The 27,735-nt window shown below is 43.1% G+C and overlaps 1 protein-coding gene across 6 annotated transcripts; it reads right to left on the bottom strand.

Moving 5' to 3' along the window:
• Nucleotides 1–5,378: 5,378 nt before the first annotated feature.
• KNSTRN (kinetochore localized astrin (SPAG5) binding protein) lies at nucleotides 5,379–22,981 on the bottom strand. 6 transcript variants are annotated; one of them, XM_036031695.1, is made up of 10 exons: nucleotides 22,664–22,778; nucleotides 22,364–22,457; nucleotides 20,721–20,774; nucleotides 13,209–13,338; nucleotides 12,408–12,455; nucleotides 11,008–11,113; nucleotides 10,704–10,797; nucleotides 9,425–9,480; nucleotides 8,567–8,641; nucleotides 5,379–7,693 (listed from the first exon to the last, which is right to left on the bottom strand). In XM_036031695.1, the coding sequence occupies exons 4-10, from the start codon at nucleotides 13,235–13,237 to the stop codon at nucleotides 7,559–7,561; spliced, it is 543 nt and encodes a 180-aa protein (XP_035887588.1). In that variant the 5' UTR covers nucleotides 13,238–13,338; nucleotides 20,721–20,774; nucleotides 22,364–22,457; nucleotides 22,664–22,778; the 3' UTR covers nucleotides 5,379–7,558. The 6 variants fall into 6 exon arrangements, with proteins under 6 accessions (XP_035887588.1, XP_035887590.1, XP_035887587.1 ...); XM_036031697.1 differs by lacking the exon at nucleotides 20,721–20,774 and having other exon boundaries at nucleotides 5,379–7,690; nucleotides 22,664–22,981; XM_036031694.1 differs by lacking the exon at nucleotides 20,721–20,774 and having other exon boundaries at nucleotides 22,664–22,777.
• Between the last annotated feature and the right edge of the window lie 4,754 nt (nucleotides 22,982–27,735).

Genomic DNA, 27,735 nt, shown 5'->3' with positions numbered 1-27,735 from the left:
CCCCCATTAGAAACTTACTTTTGAATTTCCCAGTCCTACATCAAGGCCTGGATATACATTAAACCTCCAGATAACCCTCTGGTTACCCCTTGAAAGACTAAGGAAAGAAAGTTCACACAGCCGGACTACCTACCTGACATCCATTATCCAGACCTCTGAACATCTAGAGGTTTATTTACCATCTTGGGCCAATTCTTTTCAATTCTTTTCGACTGTTTATTCTTCATGGCCAACTGGTTATATTCTACTTTTTACTATGAGAACCCTCAACTTTTCCTTCTGTCACCAATGAGTTTGGGTTCTTGTCTACGGATATAAAGAATTTAGACAAGGGACACTGGTAAAAGCAAAGGCAGACGTATTGAGGCTCTGCAGAATCAAGAACACTGAGACAGGGCCCCGGGTTCTGCGCACCGAATGTGGGGCTTCAGGGATTTTATGACTCGGGAAGATGGAGGTTGCTGGGGTTAACCAATCAGGGAGTAGGTTAGCCAGGTTTTCCTTTTTTGAAACACTGATGCCCAGGTATAGGCACATAGATGTCGGGGCATACGTCAGCAAAGCGAAGCATTCTGGGATTGTGCAGCACTTATTGTGGGATGCAGGAAGGGACTTTCCCAACCAGGTATTGAGTTTTTTTGTGTGTGGCTTGGCTTTAGGTCTTAAAAGAAACTTAAAAGAAGTCAGGGTAGTCCCTGGTCCATTATTTCATAGCTGCCTATTGATAAATGCCATACTCTGGTAGGGCTTGACTCAGTGGGGATTTGTTCTGGTAGGGCTTGATTCAGAGCAACTTTGGGGAACATTTTATTCTACTTGTTTCATTTCTTCTTCAGAACATTCTGGGTATTGCCTAGTTGTGTTTCTAGTTTGCAAACCTAACACCCTTGAATAAATCTTTATCATTTATGTCTAGCCAAAGCCTCCAGATTCAATTTTTGAGTTTCATGGACAATGTGTAGGCTAGGATTTCAATTTAGATTTGTTTAGCTAGGATGGGCTCCAAACTGATGTTTTAACATCCTAATTTTATATCTGATTATTATTTTGTTATCCTTCCTAAAAACCTCTATGTATGTAGATCCTCCCCCCGCAACACCCTATCCTATCAATTAAGTCCTGCCATCTCCTTGTGTTCCAAATCTTTCTTCACTCCTTCGTTGCCATGACCCTTACACATGGGATTCCTGTGCTCTCCTCACGTCTTTGACTCCGTTCTCTCAAAAGTTCAGGCATAGCCACAGTAACACAGTAACACCGAAATAGTAATGAGTCAAAGTTCATTGTGCAACCCAGGAACACTCAAACCAGAACATGAAGTGAGGCTCAGGTGTACTTGTATAATGTTATAAAAGCAGCTTATATAGTGAGAAAATGTTACTGAACCAAACCAAGCAAGAGCCTACCTGCCTGAGGTGCAGCAAGACCAAACACTGAACACCAAGGTTAGCAGTGGAAAAGTTAAAGCTGTTTTACTTGCAGCGAGTCAAACAAGGAGAACAGGAAGCTATCGCTTAAAACCCAAACTCCCCAATGGCTTTTAATCAAGGGTTTTTAAAGTCAAAGATTGAGGCTTAGAGATTAGGTGGAGCAGTCTGGTATGCGGAAAAACTGGTGGGTAGGTGCTGATTGGAGAGCTTTGGCACTAAAACGTGCTAGGTATCGATCTTCCTGCACAATAGAGCCTTGGCTTTGGAAGGGTTTTGGTGTTCGCATTCTGGTCACGCTCTAGTTCTTTAGTCTGGGTGTTGCCGGAGGTCAAAGCTCTCTCCTCTGCTCATGCTTTGGATTCATGACTTGCAGTTTTGGTCTGCTGACTGTGAATGTCAACCCAGTAACCATTGTGAGCTGGTTCTGTGGTTGCAAATTCACTGACTGTTTATTCTTCATGGCCAACTGGTTATATTAGAACTTTCAGTGGTTACCTTATGTCAACTTTGAGAAAGGGTCAAGATTTGCTTATGATTTCCTGAGGTATAAGCAAGAAATAACCCAGGGTGAGTTAGTGTTGTGAAATAACCTAAATTAAGGTCTGGTTGTATGACTAAACTGGTTGTGTCTACTTGGAATTGTCAAGGCTAGTCTCCATTGTTTTTATTTTATTATTTTATTTTTAAAAAGATTTTATTTATTCATTTTTTGAGAGAGGGGAAGAGAAGGAGAAAGAGAGGGAGAGAAATATTATGTGTGGTTACCTTTCATGCACCACCCACTGGGGACCTGGCCTGAAACCCAGGCATGTGCCCTCAGTGGGAATTGAACTGGTGGCCCTCTGGTTCACAGCCCACACTCAATCCACTGAGCTACACCAGCCAGAGCCATTTTAAAAAAATTTTTAACAGTGCCATCCATCTTTAATGCCAATGCCAGACCCATTTTCCTAAAACATTTGTTACGATGATTGCCTGCTTAAAATGTTTGTGATGCCTTATTGCCTAGATTTGTGGTTCCCAGATTGTGAGCTAAGGCACCCTTGGGCAGCAAACTCACAGGGATGCCATAGGACATTTTAAATTTGGGGAGGAATCACAGTGATGCTTGATATGTTAGACATGTGAACTACTGTTACCAACACATTTGGGTTCTTTCTTCTTATATAAAAGAATTTAGACCAGAGACACTGATAAAAGCAAAGGCAGATTTATTGAGGCTCTGCAGAAAGCGAGAACACTGAGCCAGGGTTTCAGGTTCTAAGCGACAGATATGGGGCTCAGGGGTTTTTATGACTTGAGGATGAGGAATGTGCTGGGGCTAACCAATCGTAGAGCAGATTATTAGGCTTCTTTTTTGGACCACTGATGTCTAGGTATATATCCACAAAGTGAAGCATTCTGGGATTGTGCAACACTTATAGGGAATGCGGGAACAGACTTTCTCAACCAGATATTGAGTTTGTCTCTGGTTGGTAGGTTGACTTTGGATCTGAAAAACAAACTTAAAAGAAGGGAAGGTGGTTCCTGGGCCACAGTTCATCACCATGGTTCTGGCAGGGATTGGCTCGATGGAGCGATTTTTGGGAACGTTTTATTTTTTATTTCACTACTAACTTGAACTAGGTCGGTTTCAACATTAGATCACGCTACATTTCTTGAAGGGTCAAATGGGGAATGGAGGCAGTAGTATCCAATTTTATTCCAAGGTTTGAGAAATTGGGCAGTGCCCAAAATCCCAAGAGTAGATGCTTGTAGTTATTGAACAATGAATTTTTTTAGATTTGTGTATTATTTTTTCAAATAGCTATTATAAGTTGTTAGGACATAAGTACTTATTTGGATCTCACTACTTAAAGTAGAATCATTAGGTACTTATTTTAGTGTCAAGGAATATTACTGAGACATGGGGCCCACGCTTCTCTCCTTTCCCGTAACTCCGGAGGTGGTGGCGCAGCAGCCACTGAACTGGGGTTATTCACTGCTGTCTCTCCTCACAGCCCTGCAGGGAGCTGGCGGGAGTGACGAACCGGGAGTAGGGCCAGGAGGTGGAGTTTTCTGAACTTTGCCTCTGGCGGCAGCCTGCTGACTTAGCGGATCCCCCTCTGAAACCCCTCAGCCTGCTGTGCGGAGGGGGGGGCGGGGCGGGGCGGGGCTGGCCCCGCACGGTTCTCTGTTGCAAGCAACAGGAAGTGGCTGATTTAAGCAGAAAAAGAATGTGTTGAAAGGCTGCCGCAGAGCTTACAGAATGACCGGGAAGTAAGGACCACGTTATAGGCAGGCGAAAAGGGAGGCGTGGCAATCGTAATACAGCCAGTGTCACAGACATAAACAGCCCAGGCGGCCACTGCTGCGCCCCTGCTGAACTTGGTAAATGTGGACCCTGTCTGCCACTGTCACGACACCCCTGCAGGTCCTGAAACCCAGAGGTAGCTGCCACCACCAGGGACCAGGGTGGACTTTCTGCTGTCGTGGGCACCATTCAAAGCCCCAGAGCTTGTCGATTGGCTAAGTCGTGGCCACATTCCCTTGCAGTCAGGGCAAAGTTGGGAGAACCACCTCCTGGGGTTGAAAAGTTCAAAACTGCCAGTCTGGCTCTGGCAGTCTCTGCCCTCTAGACACATAAGGTAGGAAATTCCTCAAATGTGGGAAAGAGGTTCAGATGCTTATATTAATAGTTGAGATGAGGGGAAGAGTTATCAAGCAAATGATTATTCAGTTACAGGATTTTAAGCTTGACTTTGGCAATTCGCAAGGTAAAACAAGTGAAACTTCGCATGGAGGTATAGCCACCATTTTTCAAAGTCCTGGCTATGAAGTATGGTGAGTAGCGTGGAAAATGAACAAAAGCAATTTAAATTCTCTGGATTAGTTAATAGGAACATATGCCCCAATAGAAAGTAATGTTTACACTTAGGAAGGAAAGGAAATAACACTAGTATAAAAAGGTCCTTTCCATGGGTGCAAAAGAGAATAGCTTGCCACTGGAGTATCAAAAGAAGTTAAAAGCAATAGAACCAAATGAGTACAGAGAAGGGTCTCAGCAGAAACTGAAGACATTATCAAAGAGGGGGAAACAAAAACTCAATAGACCATACTTATGGATATGTTTATGTGCTTACTTAATATATTTTTAACATTTAGAACAGGGATCTGGAATATATCTGTGCTTAATATATTTTCAACAATACTCTCAAGGGATATCTCACTTGATTCCTTGTTTTTGGACCATAAAAAGAAACTGGGTTAGGAGTTAGGCAATTGTACAGGGGACCATAAGGCACTGGGATACCTGATAAATGGACAAGGGTATTTCTGTAGAGTTATCTTGAGTTGATCTGAGGTATCAGATCAACTTGCTCTGTGACAAAGGGTAGATGTGCAACTTGATGGTGCTTGTGAATCGCTCTGCTCTGGAACTTTTTTCTGAGCTTAATGAAAGCAAGCAAACTGCAGAGACAGTTGATAATGATAAAACCGACGCTTCTTAGCCTGGCATTCAAGGTTCTTCAAAAAAGTCTGGTAACACCATTATCTCCCACCCCACCCATTGCTCCCCGGCTCAAATTTTCCTCTGATACTTGCTCGTTATTTGACCTTGGGCGAATCAACTTAACTTCTCTGAGCCTATTTCCCTACCTGTAAACAGGAGTAGTAAGTGGTACGACTTACGTGGCATGACTGTAATGAGGATTACATGGGAATGTAATACATAAGGAGGAACATAGAACATCGAATTTGGATGACTATATTACAAGTGTTCAATTAAGTGTCAGGCATAATCCCTTCTCATCTTGAGTCCTCTGAACAAGCCCAGTGTTCCTACTCAGTGACCCGAGACTCATCTGGGTGTCTCCCCGCCCCCTTTTTTCAATCTTTCATGATTTTATTTTCTCCCGGAGTTTCCAATGATCCCTTCCTTGGGTTTGATTAATTTGCTAGAGTGGCTCAAAGACTCGGTAAAATACTTTATTTATTAGATTACTGGTTTATTATAAAAACAGATAACTCGGGTACAGTCTGATGGAAGAGATGTGTAGGGAAAGGTGTGGGGTCAAGGGCGTGGAGTTCCCATGCCCTGTCTGAGCACACTGCTCTCCTGAAATCTCCGAGTTCACCATCTTCGAGGGACCTCAACTTTCTAGCTAGCCTCTTCAAGTGTTACTTTCCCTTCAATTTCCAGTCTACCTCCTCCATAAGCCTAGCTCAGTTAACTGTCTTCGTATACAACTATACCACACAACCCATTGTTAGTAGTGTCTTTGTTATTTACCTTCTATACGACCTGCACATTTTTTGTTTCACCTAATAGACTGAACACCGTCTTTAAGATTAAGAATGTCATGCTACATCAAAGTTTCCTACAGCATCTAGCAAAGCGGAAGGTGCAGATCACTATTTGCTAAGCGTATGTATGAATTTTCAGGCTCCAGATCAGGTTAAGCACCCAGAACATTACCTCACACACAAAAGGCAGGAGCAGCACTGGTCAGAGGGAATGAGAGCGCGCACAAATGCTGGCTGGTGGTACAAAGCAGAACCGTGGAGGGAGAGGCCCTTGGTGTGACCAGACCACAAGGGAGCAGGGTCTCTACATGGGGGAAGATAAGCAACCACAGACATTGAGATTGTGACCTTCTCCAGTTACCCAGGGAGGCATGACAAGGAGGCGAGGATCTTACAAGTGAGTTTCCCACCCTCTCCTTCCAAGAAGGAAGTAAAACTTTATTTTGGCCTGAAATAACAATTACAAATTTGTTTGGGCAAACAATCTTTTAAACTATAAACATCCTAAAAGTGGGTAGAAGAAAATGTTGAGCCCTTCTCACTTGTGGGAATTATTTAACTGGATTTCCCCTTCAAAATATTTGGGACATAACCAACTGCATGAATGCTTGTGTGTGAAGGCAATGAATTTTAGCCCTTTGGGTTAGGATGGGGGCATTACCTGGCACGGGTGGGTGGCCCTGGACAGCCTCAGTAATGCTGAATGGTAGGTGGGTTCGGTGAAAAAATTAGTAGGTGCAGAAAAACGGGGAGCTGGCTAAAGACTGCCTAGTTTGACTAAGAAATGAAATACGGCTGTGCCTTTGGTAAACCAGGTCAGGGCGGACTGCCATGGACTTCAGCTGATTGAGGATCCATGGAGCCAGGGCAGGACTGGCTGTGCAAAGCAAAGAGCAGGGACAACCATGCTTAGGAACACAGGGACAACACACGCAGCCAGGGACACAGACCTGGTAGACAGAGCCTGGCAGCCGCTGCTACAAATAGGGAATGCCTGCAGAGAACCAGCTTGTGAGCTCGTGTTCCTGGAAGATGGGCTGGGGTGGGCATGGAGCAATTAATGAGTGGAAGAGAAATATTCTGGGTTGAATTGAAGTGGAGCCGTGAACTCCTAGATTAGCTCAGTAGTCAGCAAGCACATTTAGGTTAAAAAGCTATTTTCCCTTCTCAATACTGCAATCCGAATAAAGAAATATCTACATATCTATTAGATATTTCTTTTCTTATATATATAAAAAACCAGAAATAATTTAGATTAAATGCTCCAACGTGTATTGTTACAAGTAGGTGTTATTGTGATCTATACCTTCATCACATTTACTAATAAGCCTTTTCAAGTAACTTTAAGTTAGTAACTTTACAATGAGGTATAGAGCCCAACCAGGATGGGACCGAGTATGCTCCAAATTAGAAGGGGAGTGCATGGCTCATCAGTGATACTTCCTGTGGAGCACCTGTGTTCCAGTGCACAGTTAAGCGTTTCTTCCCGTGCATCTGAACAGGACCTTCTGGATTCTCTGGCTGGGGCAGGTTTAGTCTCCTAATTCTAACAGTGTGTCTGTTGCCTTGTTGTCTAGTTGATCCAAGCGTCCAGGCACCCCTCTTGTAGACCTTAACTATGTAAATGACAGCTTCAGGGAGCTGACCAATCTGAGCTTAGAACACTTGCTTAAAGGGGAGACTGCCATTCCAGCATAAACTGTTGTTACTCCTACTGCAGAAACTGTTTTCATTATGGGGATGGTGAGTCCTGGAAGATCATGGCCAAGAAGCAGATGTCCTCAGTGGCTTCTTCTTAGAGTTAATCCCTAAGAGAGAGCCAACTGGCCACTTGCTTTTTGTCACATTTCTAATAGGTGCTCCATTTCCTCAAGGGCTGTTGCAAAATCATTTACTTGGCTGTTACACAAGGTCTGCTGTTCCAGGAACTGGGCCCTCTCTTCTTCTTTCATCTTCAACTTTACTTTTAAGGCCTGCTTGGAAAGACATCAAAAAGAGAAAACACAAAACAAAACTTTGGAACATTATGCTTCTCTTACACTGAAGACCACAGGTCTACTGACATTAGGTTTATCTGTCTTGGTTCTAGGGACTGCCCCCTTTTGCTAGAGACGCCTCTATCTAAGCTGGAGCAATAAAACCCTCTGGGGTGCAGTGTCACATGCCATCACGCATCCCAGCAACCCAGAGCAGTCCCAAGAAGCTGGGTCTCCTGTGACTGGTTTCAGTGAGGTGTCAAGTTTCCACGGCATGGATTTCACACAGGTCTCAACTCTGAGCAACCTAGCATGGTGCACAGCGTCTCGTGCCCTGCAGATATGAACAATTCTAAAGAGTCTTCAGAACAGAAAATTAGCTGGAAAAAAATGGTGAAATCAAATGAAGTCTTGGAATTTAGTTAATAGTAACACATCAATGTTGGTGTTTCCTAGTTTTGACAAATGTGCCGTGATAACGTAAGATGTTAATGTTACGGGAACTGAATTCTCTGTATTTTCTTTGCAACTATTCTGTAAATCCAGATTACAAAATAGTTTTTTAAAAATATAAAAATAGCCCTGGCTGGGGTGGCTCAGTGGATTGAGCATTGGCCTGCAAACCAAAGGGTCGCTGGTTTGATTCCCAGTCAGGGCACAGGCCTGGGTTTCGGGCCAGGTCCCCAAATGGGGGCATGCAAGAGGCAACTACATATTGATGTTTCCCTCCCTCACTTTCTTACTTCCTTTCTCTGAAATTAAATAAATAAAATATATAAAAAAGAAATAGATAAATAAGAGTGAGCCTTTCAAAGATCTTCCCATGGTGGCGGGCAATAGTCATTCTGCCTCTGGGTGATGGTGGCTTCTTACCTGTAAGTCCTCCATCTGCTTTTTGGCTGTTTCATTAAAAAGCTTCAGTTCACCTTGCAAAGTTTCTAACAGCAACTAAGAGGAAATACAATGTAGTACCAAATCTTTACTGAAATGGGAACATTTTCTTCATATAAATTAATCTCTTTGTATGGAAGGAGGGCTAAATTAGATGGCTGCTAATGTCATTCAATCATTTGCTGAGCGTCCACCCGCCCCCCGCCCCCCACTGGGTTCTCTCCTGAGCACCGTGGAGGGACTCTGTCCTGAGGAGGCACAGCAGATCACCCCACTTCCATAAGCCCCGCCACACAAGCAACACGAACGAAACATAGTAGCCACTGAAAGGGAGATTAAGAGCTTGGGAGAGCAGAGAGTGGTTTCCATATCTAGCATTCTATGATTCTAAGATGACAACTGATCTTCTTGGGGAAGAGATTATAGAAGCTCAGAAGACTTTAATTTCAAACAATTACCTTCTTACTTCAGGGAAGAAACCAAAGAGAAGCCAAATTTAATTCAGGCCAAAGCTTTGCATTATACAGTTCTCAGCAAAGAAGTTTAAGGAGAGAAAGTTGGTATAGTGTAGAATAGAGAAGCCAGAGAGTTCTCTATACAGGTCTATCCTATGATGTTTTAAAGTGGTACACTTTCAACTCAGACTCACATTTGTAAGTACAAAGTCCCCTGTGAGCTAAATATGCTACTTTAAGTACACATTCACCACTCTTTTCTTCCACTATCCTGGGTAAACAAAGGCTGCATCTGAGGATTTACTGATCATATGGCAGAGATGGTCTTAGAGCTGCAGAGCCCCACAGCCCCTTGGCCCCTGCCCACTCACACCCATGCCCTCACCATGGAGTCCGCGTGGTCTGTGCTGGATTCTTCCTGTGATTCGGCGGTTTCACTGTCTAAAAGTAACAGAGTCAACAAAGTCAGCCTCGCTTAGGGAACTGTACCTTAGATAAAATAAAATAAAATAAAATAAAATAAAATAAAATAAAATAAAATAAAATCCCTCCTGGACAAGCACAAGGGTTTCCACAAGGAAAACTTGTCTCGGCAGCTGCTCCCTGACTCCCCCGAGTGTGCGCCTAGGCAGTGCTGCCCACACCTGCCTCCAGAGAGATACATGTATTTTACCTCCTTCCTTTCTGTGTTTGGATATGGCCAAAAATTCATTCTGCTTTCTCCTCAGCAAAAAATTTTTCAAAAGGAAATGCATAAAACACACTATTTTTTTTTTAAGATTTTATTTATTTTTAGAGGGAGGGAGGGAGGGAGAAAGAGAGGGAGAGAAACATCAATGTATGGTTGCCTCTCATGTGCCCCCACTGGGGACCTGGCCCGCAACCCAGGCATGTGCCCTGACTGGGAATCGAACCAGTGATCCCTTGGTTCGCAGCCCACGCTCAATCCAGTGAGCTACACCAGCCAGGGCAACACACTATTTTTAAAAGCTTTTCAGGCCTTAAATGTTATTATTATTTTTGGCAAAAGTAGTGCATACACACAGTAAATTAAAATCATGTAAAACCATATATGGTAACTATAAAGAATATATCCTAAAAATGCACAGGTTAACCAGTAGCCAAGTCAGCATTCCTTAATGCAAAGAAGGCCAAGGCCCTGCCCAGGGCGTTCTCAGGCTTTGCAGCTCAGCCTGAGGCCCTGTTACGTACTGGGGCAACTCCTGCGCTCTCTTCTTTACCAGGCTGTTCTCCAGGGACGAGGTCAGAGCAGAAATCACATCTTAGCCACTGTGATCCTGTTGATTAGCCAGGTATTACAGTATCACCTCTCTCTCTTCCCACCTGGGAGAGTTACCTGTATGCTACCGCTCTCAAAAGAAATGAAATATTTCTGATCTAACTTGCAAGGTCCTATCTTTGGGTGCTGAATGAATCGCATCAAGTGTTAAGATAAGAAGGTGGTAATAATTCCCTCTTCACGGCCATCTGAGATGGTTCGTCAGGTGCAGTCAGCATCACAAGGGAACAAAGAGGAGCTCCGAACCCCTGTGCTGCTGAGGCCAGCTGCAGCCATGCTGGACCCTTCACCCACAGGCCAGCACCATTCCGGGAGAAGGCATGTGCACTGATTCCCTTGAAGGCCACTGGGTGCTGTGTCTTACCTGGATTGAGGCCCTTGCTCTCCAAAATTGCCAAACAGTTGTCCTGAAACTTCTCCAGCAGCTCCACCTTTTGGGTCAGGTCCTTTAGTTCTCCCTAGTGGAGCACCAAGCAGAGATCAGGCCTGTCCCATTCCATCTCTCAGGGACAGCCTTTACTGCCCTTGCTCTCAGTCAAAGCACAAGCCTGTTGCTGGTCCTCGGGTGCCTAGGCACTGCAAGCCTGCTCCCACCCGAGGGGCTGTTCCTCAGGATGCCACATGCATCACCCAGCGCAGCTGACAGCAGAGGTCTGGTAGTCTCTTACCTGAGTTTCAGTCAATTTCTGGTGCAACTGCTTGTTGACGGCCTCTAAGAGCTGGTTCTTATCCTTGAGTTCTTCCTCTGATTTCTGCTTCCTCAATGGTTTGTAGCTGTAATAATTGTACTTAATGAATGTATGAAGTGGTGGAGGGATTAAGAGTATGTACAGACTATGCAGCCTCACAAACAAGAGTCTGAATTCTGGCTTCATTACATAGTGTTCTATGACCTTTGGTGAGTCGCACAACCTCTCTGAGGCCCTGTTTCCTCATTTCTAGAATTAGGATAATACATCTCATATTATTATTATTATTATTATTATTGTGAAGAATACAAGAGAGAATACAAGTACTATTTTCAGCACAGCTACTGACACATAGTAAACAATAATAGCCATTATCACCATTAAATGTTCCTTTCAAATTTCTAAGAGTGTTTAAGATTTTATTTTTAGACAGAGGGGAAGGGAGAAAAAAAGGGACAGAAATATCAATGTGTGGTTGCCTCTCATGCGCACCCTACTGAGGACCTGGCCCACAACCCAGGCATGTGCCCTGACTGGGAATCGAACTGGCAACCCTTTGGTTTGCAGGCCAGCACCCAATCTACTGAGCCACACCAGCCAGGGCTCAGAGTTCTTCTTAATAGTATTTTGTTTTCAGAACATTTAAGACATGCCCAGGTTTGGAATTAGAACTTGTTTCTATAGGCTTTACAGCTTATATTATTTCTGTCTTCAGGACTGCAAAATGTCCAAACTAGCCTCAAAGAGAGAAAGATGGTTCCTTCTCCTGGATTTAGGCTTCACCAGCCCCAGCAGCAGCACCATCAGAAACGCCATCTCAAAATCACTAACTACATATAGCCCCTCCTATCTTGAAGGCTTCACATTCCTGCTGATAGGTCATAGCTGGGTTTGATTTCCAATCCGCAGTGGTCCTGGCATGGAGCCCCAAAAGCTCTTGATTGGCCCTGTAGATAGTAGCATCTTGCCCTGATAGTGTTTCTCAAATCTGGCTGTGCCTCACCCTTGACAATTCCATTCAGATTTCTGGGGTGGCAACCCAGACTGCAACACATTAAACAAGTCCCAATAAATCCTGTACAACCAGGGCTGAGATCCACTAAAGTGGGCCCAATCCAACCTTCCTATACACTGATATTCACCTCTCTCTTTTCAAGTACTTGCTTATTTTTAGAGAGAGGGGAAGGGAGGGAGAAAGAAAGGAAGAGAAACATCATTGTGTGTTTGCCTCTCACATACCCCCAACCGAGACCTGGCTTGCAACACAGGCATGTGCCCTGACTGGGAATCGGACCCACAACCCTTGTGACCCTTCCACTCTTTGGTTCGCAGGTTGGTGCTCAATCTACTGAGCCACAGCAGCCAGGGCTGATGTTCACCTCTTTTTGACATTCTTCTTGATGGCAGTATCTGCAGCTTTTACCTGCCTAGAGAAGCAAAGAGAAAGGATTCAGGCCATTGACTTACTGTGAACATTTTGCAATATATACACATATCAAATCATTATATTGTACACTTCAAACTATCATACTGTAGTCAATTATACCTTAAAAAAAAAAAAAAAAGCAAAGGGAGCAATGTTTCAAGACCAGGCTCTTTGTTCTGCTTTGTTCACAACACATAACAACATATCATGATTCTCACTGCGTACATACAATGCAACTAGCACAAGATCGATAAACTGAGGGCCCACACACTTTTGCTTCAGCCCAGATTATTGAAAAAGGCTTATTAATAGAGAATGAACTCCCCTCTTGCTCAAAATGGAGTGGCTACCTCACGTCAACCTCCCTTACGGAGGACTGAGCGCGGGCAGAGGGACACACACACACTGGGCCGGACTGTGCTCAGACCAGCAACAGAGGCTGTCGGCTAGCGCCCGCCCACCATGACTGCCCTCTAGGGCTGGTGGGCGACCACAGGGATGCCATTCGTACACTCGGAGCGAGTGGTGAGAGGAAAAATACCTCTTATGATAACCCTTGCTGTGTCTCTTTAGAACTGACCAACACAAAGGGCCCTGACAGACGGCTCAGCAACGCTGCCCCGCTCTGGGTCACTCACTGAACGCAGGCCAACTGTGCAGGTGCCTTTTGCTCCTGAAAACTCTATTTTCTGATTTTTGGTACTGAGCAATTTGTAGCAAGATGTTCTAACTGGATACCAATGATCTGACCCACCCGTCTCGTCTCGGTTTGATGATTTTCATAATATCATTCTCTGAAACTCCTGGATGAAGAATTCTGGAAACATCGACTTCTTTAGACTTAACAGGTAATAAGCTCTTAGAAGCAGCTCGAATTTGTGTGTCTGCAAAGGAAAACAGGAAGGTGAAACCTCAAGTATCAGGACCCAACAGCTGCCACTCTGTGACACACAGAGCTCCAGTCTAAGCTGTCAGAAACCTGTATTTCCTCCCGGCCCATCTCAATTTGTGAAGATTAATTCAGAAAAATAAGAATTCTAGACTAATGTGGAATAGAAACCAAAATTCTTTAAATGTGACAATGTGGTGTTTAAGGGGAGCCAAGAGCTTGATGACATATCACACGGGATGGCCACAGGGTATAAAGTGAAGGTTGACGCCAGCAAAGAGCTAAGTGAGAGGCAGCGTGGCCGTTACCAGGGCAAAACACAGTCGAATGCTTCATCGGCCACCAGAGGAATCAAAGCATCTTGTTAAGCCCGTAGGCACTCTGCATGCTCCCCCAAGGCTGCACTCAAGCTGCTCCGAGTTTCTCTTTCAAACTATGGCTTTAATTGTTTTGACCAGACCTCCTCCCTAAGTACTCTGAAATACATCCTGGTGTCCCAGTGCTCAGGAGAGTGCCTGGGGGCACACTAACAGAGGTTTCAGAGACCACCTCTAAATAATCTCTAGTCTTCTTTCCCTGTTGCATGCTGATACCTTTACTGCCAGCCCTTTTAATTTGTTTATACATCATTAAGTTTAGAGGTTCCCTATTTGCATTCTACTCTCATCATCTTGCTGGGCTATCACCAGGTGGCCAGAGGAACAGCCCTGCCATAACACTCTTCTTACCCAGGAGAGGACTTTCCCCTACCCCTTATGCTACCCTTCACCACGCACTGACTTCCTACCATTTATATTTCATAACCAAATTCAAGCAGTAACTTGTTCTGGAGTTACGCACACCCTGTCCTCTCCACCACACACACACATGGTTTTCCAGTTTACACTAACTTCTTTCATTGCAAAATGGCTCATTTCAGCTTACTCATAAGAGTAAACTCAAGTTGAAGAAATGAGGTACAAAGCACTGGATCACAGGGATTAGGAAATTTTGTATTTGTATTTGAAAAAGACTTTATTTTGATGAGTCTAATCATACAACACTTTGGAATAAATATCATTTCGCAGGTCAACACATTATTTCCTTTACAGGTACACTCACTGGGCACTTACACTCTACTTTCCATACTCTTACCCACAAAACAAAGACTAAAAGGATTCTTTCTGAGGTCTCTGTCTGAAGTAAAAGGTATCCCTGGGGGAATATATTTATTTTCTCCTCTCTCAAATATTTATAAGTTATACATAATAACAAATCTATCCCATGTATAAAAGTGTTAATAGTAAATTCGTCAACATTAGCACTCTTCGCTGACTGTAATTAGTTCCAATAATCCGTATTTTCTAGAAACTAGGGATGTGTTGTAGGAAAAAGTTCGCAGGACTTAATGAAAATTGTCTTCTTAAAATCAGAGATATTAGGAGGGAAATCGGATGGCTGGTGTTCAGGAAAGGGGAGGGGACTTGTTTTTCACTGCATATCATTTCCTAACTTTGGATTTTTTTTTTACATATACACACGTTACTTACTCAAAAAACAATCCTGGAGTCACATAAAACTTGGAGTGATGTAAACATTACGGCAGAGTAAGAAGACTCCTTTGTTTCTCCCCCTAAATTTACAAGTCGGACAACTATAACTCAACAAAGGATCCTCTGCTCAACACACAAGCGCGCCTCCAGGACCCACACGCTGGGACGCCTGAAGGTGGGTGCACCAACGAGTAGGGAAGGCGGGGTGGGGGAAGTACAGGTTGGTGGCCCACCGTGGCTCCAGTGAGCCTGGCAGCAGTGCAGATGGCGGGCTGCAGCCCTCACACTAGGGCTAGAAGAGGGTCAGAGGTAGTGCTTCCCTGAGAAAAGCCATCCCCTACCCCCTTCCTCGTCGTAGCGGACCCTGGCAGAGGCGGCTGGGAAACCTTAAACAGTACCGCGGTGATGATAGGGAGGGGCAGAACCACGAGATGGGGAACTTGCCCCACCCGTCCTGACAAGAGCCAGGAGGACCCAGTGGAGAGGCCTCCAAAAATGCAGTAGGGCCCAGGACCATCAGAAAAAAGGAGGCAGTAGGCAAAACTGGTACTCCACCATCAACCACAACCACATTCCCCGGCCATGGGTGGTAGCACCCTGTAACCAACGCCATCTGGTCACAGAGGAACACCCATCATCCCAGGGCGTGTGTGCCAGTTCTTAACTGAACTGACACTGCTCCACCATGATCCCAGAAGTACAAATAGCATAGGAAGAGAAAACAAAATCTTAAAACTATGACACCATCAAAATAAAGTACCCTATCTATCAAATCACTGAATTATTGACGGCAAAACAGAATATATACAAGAAAGGAGTTCACCACCCTCAAACGTGCAGGCAGAGAAGCAATTCATTAAACACCATGAACAACCCAGATAACACAGGAACACAGAAAGGAAATGAAAAGTCTCCAGAAACCAAAGTCAAAGTCATGGAAGATCATGACTTAAATGACAAATAAAGTTAATAATCAAAAGAAATACTTTACCAAAGAAATTTAAACTATAATAAAGAACCAAACAGAAATTCTGGAGTTAGAACCCAGTAAGTGAGATGAGGAGTGCTCTAGCGAGCACTGGAAATAGAGCAGACAGGATGGGGGAGAGAATTAGCAAGCTTGAGGCAGGAACCTAGAAATGACCCAGGAAGAAGAACAGAAAGACCTAAGAGTTAAAAAAAAAAAAAGGACTATATAAAAACTATCTGTTGCCATTAGAAAGAGCAACGTAGCCCTGGCAGGTGTGGCTCCATGGACTGAGCACCAGTCTGCGAACCAAAAGGTCACCAGTTCGATTCCCAGTGAGAGCACATGCTTGGCTTGCAGGCCAGGCCCCCAGGTGTAGGTGTGTGAGAGGCAACCAATTGATGTATCTCACACACTGATGTTTCTCTCCCTCCCTTCCTCTCTCCCTAAAAAGTAAATAAGTCTTAAGAAAAGAAAAGAAAAGAAAAGAAAGAGCAACATAGGATAATGGGAATGCCAGAGAAGAAGAGAGAAGGAAACAGAGAGCCTACTGAGAGAAATAATTGAACTACCCAAACCTATGGGAAGAAGTGGACTTTAGAATAGAAGAAGCTAACAGAACACCTAATTATATCAATTCAAAGAGACCTTCTCCTCCAAGATGCATTAAAAATAACTATAACTACTGCAATTTGTTAACAAATGTACAAAGTAAAAGAGTTAATTTGTGACAACAAAGTCATAAAAGGAGAGGAGAAAAAGGACTGAACATGTATGGGTGAATGAAGATGAGGCAATCAAAAGAAGGAGGACTATTGTATATGTGCGACATTTTACACAAACCTAATTGTACTCACAAAACAAAAATCCAGACCTGAGACACAAAATATAAAAAAAGAGGAAAGGAATGGAAAAAAAAGAAGAGAAAACTACCATATTAAAACAGCAGACAAAATCACAAGGGAAAAGAAACGATGGAGCCCTGGCTGGTGTGGCTCAGTGGATTGAGCTCAGGCCTGCGAACCAAAGGGTTGCAGGTTCGATTCCCAGTCTAGTGCACATGCCTGGGTTGCAGGCCAGGTCCCCAGTAGGGGGCGCTTGAGAGGCAATCACACATTGATGTTTCTCTCCCTCTCTCCCTGCCTTCCCCTCTCTAAAAATAAGTAAATAAAATAAAAAGAAAAGAAAAAGAAAGAAAGCCTCAATGGAGGCACAAATAACCAGAAAACCAAAGATAAAATGGCATATGGCAGACCATGTGGCAAAAAAACTAGTCTCAATAAATTTAAGACTGAAATCATACCAAGCTTATTTTCTGATCACAATGATACTGAAAATTAACTATAGGAAGAAAGCTAGAAAAGCCACAATACATGGAGATTAAACAACATGCTATGAACAACCACTGGGTCACAAAAGAAATAAAAGAAGGGACTAAAAGATACAAAGAGCCAAATGAAAATCAAGATATGATGTAACAAAATTTTAGGGGTGCAGCAAAAGTGGCCCTAAGAGGAGTGTTAGACCATTACAGGCCTATTTCAAGAAACAAGAAAAATCCCAAATAGATGATCTAATATTACACCTTAAAGAACTAGAAAAAGAACAAATAAAGCCCAAAGTCAGTGGAAGGAAGGAAATAATGAGAATCAGAGCAGCAATAAATGAAATAGAGAAAAGACAACAGAAAACAATAAAAAGTTGGTTCTTTGAAAAGATAAGCAAAATTGACAAACATCTGGCTGGAGGAGAAAGGAAGATTTAAATAAATAAAATCAGAAATTAAAGAGGAAGTTACAACAGACACTACTGAAATACCAAGGATTAAATTAGAATGCTATGAAAGGCTATATGCCACCAAACGCAATAACCTAGAAGAAAAGGACCAATTCCTAGAAGTATACAATCTTCTAGACTGAATCATGAAGAAGTGGAAAACATAAACAGATGAATCATAGTAAGGAAACTGAAACAGTCATTTTTAAAAAACTCTCAAAAAAATAAAAGTTCAGGAGCAAATGGCTTCCCTGGTGAATTCTACCAAATACGCAAACAAGATTTAATACCAATCCTTTTCAATCTCTTCCAAAAAATTGAAGAGGGGATACTTACTCATTTTATGAGGCCAACATTATCTTGACACCAAAACTGGGCAAGGAGAACACACAAAAAAGAAAACTACAGCCCTGGCAGTAAATTGAACATTAGCTTACAAACCAAAAGGTCACTGGCTCAGTTCCCAGTCAGGGCACACGCCTGGTTTGCTGGCCAGGACCCCAGTTAGGGGTGTGTAGGAGGCAACCAGTCAATGTTTCTCTCATACATTGATGTTTCTCTCCGTTTCTTTCTCCCTCCCTCCCCTCTCTCTAAAAATAAATAAAATCTTAAAAAAGAAGAAAAGAAAATTACATGCTAATATCTCTGATAAACAGGCAAAATCCTAAATAAAATACTAGCAAATTGAGTACAGCAATACATTAATAGAATCATACATCATGATCAAATGGGGCTCATTCCAGGAATGCAAGGATGATTCAACATCCACAAATCAATCAATGTGATTATAACAATAGATACAGAAGAAGCATTTGACAAGCTACAACATCCATATATAATAAAACAGTCCATAAAATGCTTATGAAAGGAAAGGACCTCAACACAATAAAGGACATATATGACAAACCCTCAGGTAACATCATACTCAATGGTCAGAAACTGAAAACTTTTCCTCTAAGCTCAGGAACAAGACAAGGATGGCCACTCTCATCACTGCTATTCAATATAGTTCTGGAAGTCCTAGCCAGAGCAGAGCAATTAGACCAAAAAAGGAAGGAAGGAAGGAAGGGCATCCAAATTGGGAATGAAGAAGTATAACTGTCACTATTTGCAGATGACATCACTCTATATAGAAAACCCTAACAATGCCACCAGAAAGGTATTAGAAACAAATACAGCAACAAATACAGCAAAGTTGCAGGATATAAAATTGACAAATAAAAACCTGTTGCATTCCTATATACTAACAACAAAACATCCAAAAAAAAAAAAAAAAAAAAAAAAGAAAGAAAAATGAAGAAAACAATGCCATTTACAATTGCAACAAAGAGAATAAAAGTCCTAGGAATAGAGTTCACAAAGATAGCGAACAACCTGTACACTGTAAACTACAAGACACTGTTGAAAGAAATTGAAGAAGACATAAAGAAATGGAGATATTCCATCCATGTTCGTGGGTTAGAACAATTAACATTGTTAAAAATGAGCATATTACCTAAACCAGTATACAGATTTAATGCAACACTATCAAAATCCTAATAGCCTTTTTCACAGAAATGTAACAAAAAATCTCAAATTTGTATGGAATCACAAAAGATCCTGTATAGCCAAAGTACTCCTGAGAAAAATGGACAAAGCTAGAAGTATCACACTTCCTGACTTCAAACTAAACTATAAAGCTACAATAAGTAAAACATCATGGTACTGGCAGAAAAACAAACAGAAAGACCAATGGAACAGAGTTGAGAGCTCAGAAATAAACTCGCATATATATGGGCAACCAATTTTCAACAAAGGAGCCAAAGACATACAATGGAAAAAGGAACGTCTCTTCAGTAAACGCTGCTGGGAAACTAGAAAGCCACATGGAAAGAAACTGAACTGCTTTCTGACACCGTACGCAAAAACTAACTAAAAATGGAGTAAAGACTTGACTATATAGAAAGAAACATAGTTACTGAACTTATGGGTGTTGGTCTCAGAGAAATTTTTGTGAACTTGACCCCAAAAGCAAGGGAAGTAAAAGCAAAAATAAAGGAATGGGACTATATCAAACTAAAAAGCTCTGCATAGCAAAAGAAACCATTAACAAAACAAAAGGCAAGATATTTGCAAATAATACTTCCGATAAGGTGTTAATATATGAAATATATTAAAAATTCACACAACTCGCCCTGGCTGGCATAGCTCAGTGGATTGAGCGTGGGCTGGGAACCAAAGTGTCCCAGGTTTGATTCCCAGCCAGGGTACATTCCTGGGTTGCAGGCCATAACCCCCAGCAACCGCACATTGATGTTTCTCTCTCTCTCTCTCTCTCTCTCTCTCTCTTTCTCTCTCTCTCTCTCTCTCCCTTCCTCCATTCCCTCTCTAAAAATAAATAAATAAAATCTTAAAAAAAATTCACACAACTCAACAAAAAATCATATTAAAAACGAGCAGAAGACCTGAATAAACATTTTTACAAGAAACTTACATACAGCCAACAGATACATGAAAGATGCTCAACATCACTAGTTATGAGGAAAATGCAAATCAAAACCACAATGAGATGCCTCCACCTCAAAACCGTTAGAAGGGATATAATCAAGACAACAAGAAATAACAAGTGTTGGAGAGGATGTGGAGAACAGGGACACTGCTGGGGAGAATGTGAATTGATGCAGCCACTGTGGAAAACAGTACGGAGGCTCCTCAAAAAATTAACAGGGCTACCATATGACCCAGCAATCCCTCTCCTGGCTATCTGCCTTAAAAATGTGAAAACACTTATTTGTAAAGATATACATACCACTGTGTTCATTGCAGCATGATTGACAATAGTCAGGACATTGAAGCAACCTACGTGTCCTTTGACTGATGACTGGAAAAACAAGATGTGGTACATACACATGACTGAATACTATCCAGCCATTAAAAAGAACTACTGCCACTTATGACAATATGGATGAATCTGGGGAGTATTATGCAATGACCTAAGTGAAACAGAAAAGGGTAACCATGCGATTTCACGCATATTTGGGATATGAAACAAAAAGCAACAAACATATAAACGAAACAAACAAAAAACAAACTCATCAATACAGACAACAGAATGGAGGTTACCAGAGTGGAAGGAGGTCAAGTATGTGGCGACAGAAGGAGACTAGACTTCAGGTGCTGACCACACAATAAAGCATACAGATGTTATACAGGGGCCAGCACAAGAACGCTCCTTTTTTATTACAAATCTTTTATTATAAAATCATAAGCATGATATTCTGTAATGTAACAATATTACACTCAAGCACATCATACAACATTTTAGGTGAAATGTTCAAATTAAAACTATAAATATTATACTCACGCTAACCTACCAACCACATTCAAGCAGGCGTTACTTCTACCAGACCCCGCATTTTAAAGTCATATACCTGAAATTCATGTTTTAACCAATGTTACCCCAATGATTGTAATAAAAACAAACAAAAAAGCTAAAACTTAAAAACAACCAGCCCATACAGACATGAACTAAAGGGGGGGAAATGTGGGTGGGAGGGTGTGCAGGGTGGAGGGGAGTGAAAGGGGGAAAATGGACAACTGTAATAATATAATCAATAAAATATATTAAAAAACACAACAAAACCAAAAAAACAACTAGCCCATGCCCAAAATCAGAATAAAAAACCTGGAAGACTGCCTAAAAATGTTAAATTACTGAGGTTACATATAATCATAAAGCTAGGACAGGAATAGAAAGCAGAGATTGAAAACTTTCAACTTTGCTGGGGAGAGCCAGTCAGTCACTCCCCAGTGACGGCAGGGGTACTGCACTCTAGGGGACAAGCAGAGTAAACAGAGAGACTCTGGTTCCCCCAGCCACTGCTAGACCCTGCTGATGCCAGGATTGCCATCCAGGTGTTCTGAGGCAACGTAAGACAAGTAGGGCAACCCTTTAAGCCTTTGGAGAAAAGCCTACTTACTTCACAGATCAATCCTGCTACTGCTCCTCAACCAGCTCAGCTGATGGTGTGACTGCTAAGGGATCTTAAACAGCTGCTTCAAAATCTTTCACAACTGGTTCTGATGTTTGAAGCTTATTCTGTGCTAAAACCTCTAGATTAGGCAGATGGACACCTGCAGACCCTAGGCGATGGCTTTAAACCACAAGACAAGTAACATAAAGCAAGATGGCAAAACAATAAAAAAATTTTAATGTCTCTTCTCCCAAGTTTCTTGAATGCTCTAGCTAAGCTTGACCCCTCTCCCTCACTTCCCTGAACAAATGTTTACTGAGAATGTACTATATGAGAGACAAATGTGAACCAGACACGGTGGAGAATTCTACTGCTTCCCTCTAAGTATTTAGCTTCTTAAATGATTCTCCTTTCTCCCCACAACAACAGACCCAGTTCCTCCAGATAGCGCAGGTTTGGAAATAAAATGGGTAATTGTTTACAAAGGGATTCCTAAATTAATGGGAATAAGATTGTAGGGCAATCAGCAGCTTAAATCTAATTGGTAATGCAGCACGGTTAGGTTTGGGGAAGCAGGGGTGCAGGGCAAGTCTAAAATCCTACCGCAAGGCCCTCTTCTCCTAACTCCCATCTTAAACCTAGACAGCCGGTGTCTACGGGAATCAGCAGGTAGTCAGAGCGTCTACCGAACGCCCTCCCCACCGCCCCCACCCCCGCACCCACTCCGCGCTCTCTACTCCGGGCCACAGATTTGCTCTTCCGTCCTCTCCTGGGGACCGTGTGCGGACCCACCTGAGGATGGGCCGCCGCTCAGCCCTGAGGGGGCTGCAATGTGTATGTAGTCTTAACCCCGCTGGTCATCTTAACGAGGTGGCAAGGCTGCGCCCTGGAAGGTGAAAGGTGAATGTTACCCCGTGGTGGGCCTGGGGGCTCCCAAGCAGGTGGAGGGGCCAGGAAGAGCGCGCGACTCAGCCAGCCCCGGCTCGCAACTCTCATCGTTCTGATTCAACGGGAGCTGTAGGGGGAAATTCCATTCCCAGCCCAACCCCTCCGCCCCCATCAGCCCAGTCCCATGCTCCGGGAGAGCCGAACCCAGGTGCCTGCTGCTCCGGCTCGCAACTCTCGCCGTTAGAATTCAAAACGCGCTCCGCGACAACCGCCGCACTGCCAAGCGGATCTGCAGCCTGGGTTTCAAACGGAAACTTCCGGTGGCCCGGTGGGAGGGGCTGCGGCTCGAGCCCTGTAGGAGGCCATATTGTACGGACCGCACTGTCTTGAGGGACGCCTTCGGGGGCTGCCATGCTGTACGGAAGGTTGGAGCCCAAGCCGGAGACGAACTTCCCTGCGGTGGGTGTTGGAGCCCGCGGGTCTTGGCTGGGAAGGGAAGTGGTGCAGATTGCGGACCTTAATGGAGCTATGAGCCACGGACGGCACTTTTCGGCTTGGGACGCAAAACGCAGCCACGTTTAGAGTCCATGTCACAATCCTTCTCTGTTTGGTCTGTGATTGTCAGGGATATTGTATGGTGCCTGATTGCGGAGCTCAAAGAGTATTTCAGACGAGATCGGGCGCGTTCAGGGTCGTATGGCCGTAGACTGCAAAGAGTATTTCAATGGGCGTAAAACTACACTTTACGCTGTGGGGAGTCACAGGTAAGAGGGTCTGTGGGCTGAAATACCTGAAACATGTACCCCTATTCTAACTCTAATAGCAGTTATCCAGATTTGAAGCAGAGATTCAAAGCTGCTCTTGGTGAACGGGGCAGAGTTCTGAAACAATGCACTCATTCATTTCACTCAACAAATATTGAGCCCTATGTGCCTGGTCACTATTCTAAGTGGGCTGGTGGGGGTCAGAGGGGCAGGGCTGCAAATATCAAGACTGACCTTGGTTCCACTCTCCTGGTGTTTACAATCTAGGAAACAGTAAATAAATAATCATATGAACTTGCTAATTATATCTCAAGCTCGATAATTGCCAAATAAATATATATTTACCACTGTAGTAAAACTATGAAAGAAAAGTACAATGTGCTATGAGGGAGAAAAGCAGGGAAAGCAAGTTTAAACTGGGGAGTCAGGACCCTGGCTGGTGTGGCTCAGTGGACTGAGCGCCGACTATGGTCGCTGGTTCGATTCCCAGTCACAGCACAGGCCTGAGTTGTGGGCCAGGTCCCCCGATGAGAGGTGCATGACAACCACACACTGTTGTTTCTTTCCCTCTCTTTCTCCTTCCCTTCCCCTCTCTATAAATAAATAAAGTCTTAAAATGGGGAGTCACCGCTGTAAGGATGATAAGGAAAAGTGAGTAAGGATGATGAGGATAAGTGAGAGTCAATCAGATGAACGATGGGGGAGGACAATGCAGGAGGGGGCAGAAATGCAAAGTCCTGAGGCAGGAAGGGGCTTTTCCCCTAGGTGGGGACTGAAAGATGGGAGGAGAGTGGTACAGTTAAAGCTAGAAGAATGGCAGCCTTTGTAGGTCAAAGGAAAAGTAATGGGAAATCATTGAAGTATTAGAGAAGACTTCTTGAAGTTATATTTTTAAAAGCTCATTCTTGCTACCTAGAGAATGGATTGAAGGGGGCAAGAGTGGAACTAGGAGACAATTGGGAATCTACTGCAATCATACAAGCGAGAGAAGATGGTGGCTCAGCCAGGATGGTTGTGGTGTGCGTGGAAATGAAGAGACAATCAAATACATTTACGACAAATTTTGGAGGTTGAATCTCAGAACTCAGTGCTAGATTGGAAGGGGGATGGGGGTGGGGATAAGGGAGAGGTAGATCTTAAGGACTGTAACCATGATTTAATATTACTAGTTTAGTGATCAAAGATGTGCATTCTGTAACAAATCAAAGAGTATTATTAACCCTGTGCTTTTAATCAACTCTGTTCTGTGTTTGCATTCCCATTTGCTAAGTTCTTGTCACAGCCTAATAACTTGTTCCTGGAATGAGGGGTGCTGACACTGACAATGAAGCAATGGACCACAGATGTTGAGCTTAACTATGTCACAAGATAACATCAGAAACAGAAAAATGAGCCCAAGCAAGAACTTCATGATTCCGCTTCATTCCCCCTCCCCTCACTCCCAATTCCCTTTCTCAAGAGAAACTGCATGTCTGCATTCCATCCTTTGGAATTCTCCCCCTTCTGAATTCCTACCAACTCACTATAAGAACCACTGGCTTGACCAGAGATGTTGAGATGGTTTTGGAGGGATGAGCCTGCCACCTCCTTAGGTTGCCAGCATTCAAAATCAACCACTGTCCTCCACACCAGCTCCTGTCTCACAAGTTTGGCTTTTGTGGTGGCAGGCAGTGGAGCCTGTGGGGAAACCAGGAACATTTTCCTGGTTTCAGGATGAGTCCTTGGCTTGAATAATTATGTGGATAGAGTCACAATTTGGGGGGAGTGGGGGTGGGGGTAAGAGTTAAGTTTTGAACATGGTAAACTTGAAATGCCTCTGAGACATTCAGGTGTTTAAAGTGTCAAGTAGGCAGTTGGAAATACAGGCTTTGAGCCCAGAGGAAAGTCTAGGTTGGAGATACACTTTTGGGAATTACGGGTATATGGATGCATTTAAAACCAGACCTTGGAGGAGATCACCAAAGGAAGAAGTGTACAGAGAGACTTAGGACCAGAACAGGGACAGCCATGTTTAGAAGTTGCAGTAAGAAGGTGCCAGGCAAGAAACACGATAAAGAGGTGCCAGAGAGGTGAAAAGAAAACAAAAAGAGGGTGATATTTTAGAAGCTAAGAAGGAAGTAGTAGTAAACTGCTGAAGGAGGGATTGGCAAACTATTGAAAATAACTGAAAGGGCAAGTGAGGTGAGAAATAACAAGGATCCTTGAAATGTAGCAACAAAGAAGTCATTGATGAGTATAGGAAGAGAAATTCTCATGGGGAAGTTTGAGTGGAAACCGTGTTGGAACTGGTTTAAGAGTGCATGAGAGAGGAGGAAGAGAGAGATGGCAGGCATGGATTTGAAGTTTGTGAATGGAGTAGAGCCACCCGGCAGTAACTGGAGGCGGGTTGAGGGGCGCACCCTGAAGGTGTACCACCCAGGTACTGGGTGGTACACATGCTGATGGGAATGAGCCAGCTGAAAGGAAGAGAGGGATGCTTCAGAGAGGGGAGGGGATGAGGAAAGAAGCAAAGTCATAGTGAAAGAGGGAAGAAGGTGGGATCTAGAGCAGCATCTTCGAATTCTTTTGTTCATGAAACCCCACAAAATAACGAAACAAAAACTATGTACCTTCTCCCCCATTTTTAGTTGGTGACTAAATGTTTTCATAAATTATTTGTAAAGAACATATGCTTTCTACCTACTATATATTATGCATGATCTTTATTCATTTCTAAAATTCTTTTTTTCTTAAATGTCTAAACTATGGTTAATTCTGATTCAGTAGTTTTTTTAAAAAATATTTTTATTTATTTATTTTTAGAGAGGGAAGGAAGGGAGAAAGAGAGAGAAACATCAATGTGTGGTTGCTGGGGGTCATGGCCTGCAACCTAGGCATGTACCCTGACTGGGAATCAAACCTGTGACACTTTGGTTCTCAGCCTGTGCACAGTCCACTGAGCTCCGCCAGCCAGGGCTTGATTCAGTAGTTTTTCATCTCAGACATTTTAGTTTGCATCTCTCCACATTCAATTCGGGTATTTTAAAAATATCTTCCAAGTTTCTACTTAGCTATGTTAACATTTGGAATAGTTACAATAACTGTTTTGATGTCCTTATCAGGTAATCAGTATCAGTTCTAGGTTAGTCAGTTGATTTTCAGTATCAGTTCTAGGTTGGTCAATTGATTTTCCTCCTCAATATAGGTCATTTTTTCTGCTTCGTTGCATGACTGGTAATTTTTTATTAGACTCTGGACATAGTGAATTTTATGTTTCTGGGCACTGATTATTTTTTGTATCCCAGTAAATATTCTGAAGGTTTGTTCTGGGGTGCAGTTACATCACTTAGAAACAATCTGATCCCTTCAGGTTTTGCTTTAAAGATTCATTAGGTGGGAATAATCAGTATTTAAACCAGGGCTAACGAGTTCCCACTACTGAGCCACACACGTTTTGAAAATTCTAACGAATGCTCCATAAGTTATGAGGTTTTCCAGTGTGGCTAATGGGAATAGGCAGTGTTCCAGCCCTCTGTGACTCGTGGCTACTGTTCCCTCTGATCATTTTGGGCGGTTCTTTCCTTGATCTCAAGTGGCTTCCTCACATTTTTACGATGAGCAGTGCTCTAAAGAATACTCGAGGGGGCTCCTTTTCAGATTTCCAGAACTCTCTCTCTGTGCACCTTCCTCCTATCTAGTGTCCTGTCCTGAGCACTCTAGCTCCCTTGGTTGCCCCAAATGCTGCGCTGTCTCCTCAGCTCAGGAAGTCTGCATGGGCCTGTCTGGGTTCTCCCTCCCTGCAATGGATACTGGAAACCCTCTCAAGCAGTCAGCTGCACAATTACAGGGCCCACCTCATGGGTTTCTTGTACGTCAGGGATCACTGTGCTTTGTTGTCTGGTATCCAGTTTTGTGAAAACTGTGTTTCATAGATTTTTTTCCTGTTTAGTTGTTGTTTCAGGAAAGAGGGTAAATCTGATTCCTGCTACTTCATCTTGGCTAGAAGGGAAGGTTGTATATGTACTTTAAATCTATTTTGTTCAAACTATGAAGCTTTAGATTTAAATGAGTCCACCTTTGAAAGATATCCACCATGTGTCTTGTTTGCTAAGCCAGTCCTCTACGTCAAACCCATTAGCCAGATCAGGCTGACTTTCTATTAGAAAAAGCCTGACTTTTTAAAATATATTTTTTTGTTTTTAATTTTGTTTTTCAATGGAAATAATTCAAATTAAATGAAGAAGGCACAGAACTGAGCTATAGAGTTGCCCCCTTCGAAAATTCTCATAGAAGTTCTCTAGACTTTGCTTTCTCAAGGACTTCCTCAAGCAGATCATTCTCAAGTAGCCCCGCCTTTTTACTCTAATACTGCAGAGTGAGCTCCCAGAGCAGGATTCAACATGAAGGAGGGGGTCAGCTGGGAAAGAGGAGACAGAGAAGAATGGACTGACCCAAGGCTCCTTCTTAGGCTGATCAATACAAAGAAAGGAAGCATGAAAGAAGCAGCTCTGGAAGTTGATTCCCTTACAACTG

This window comes from Phyllostomus discolor, chromosome 1 (genome assembly GCF_004126475.2).
Source record: "Phyllostomus discolor isolate MPI-MPIP mPhyDis1 chromosome 1, mPhyDis1.pri.v3, whole genome shotgun sequence".
Taxonomy (NCBI): Eukaryota; Metazoa; Chordata; class Mammalia; order Chiroptera; family Phyllostomidae; genus Phyllostomus; species Phyllostomus discolor.
This window is presented reverse-complemented; position numbering and strand designations above follow the sequence as displayed.

Excerpts from the sequence above, each read along its gene's own strand:
- KNSTRN (XM_036031692.1), bottom strand. Across the intron at positions 11,114-12,407 it reads AAGAAGAATGTCAAAAAGAG|CTACAAACCATTGAGGAAGC; the intron begins GTGAACATCAGC and ends CAATTATTACAG. Across the intron at positions 10,798-11,007 it reads AGAAATTGACTGAAACTCAG|GGAGAACTAAAGGACCTGAC; the intron begins GTAAGAGACTAC and ends GTGCTCCACTAG.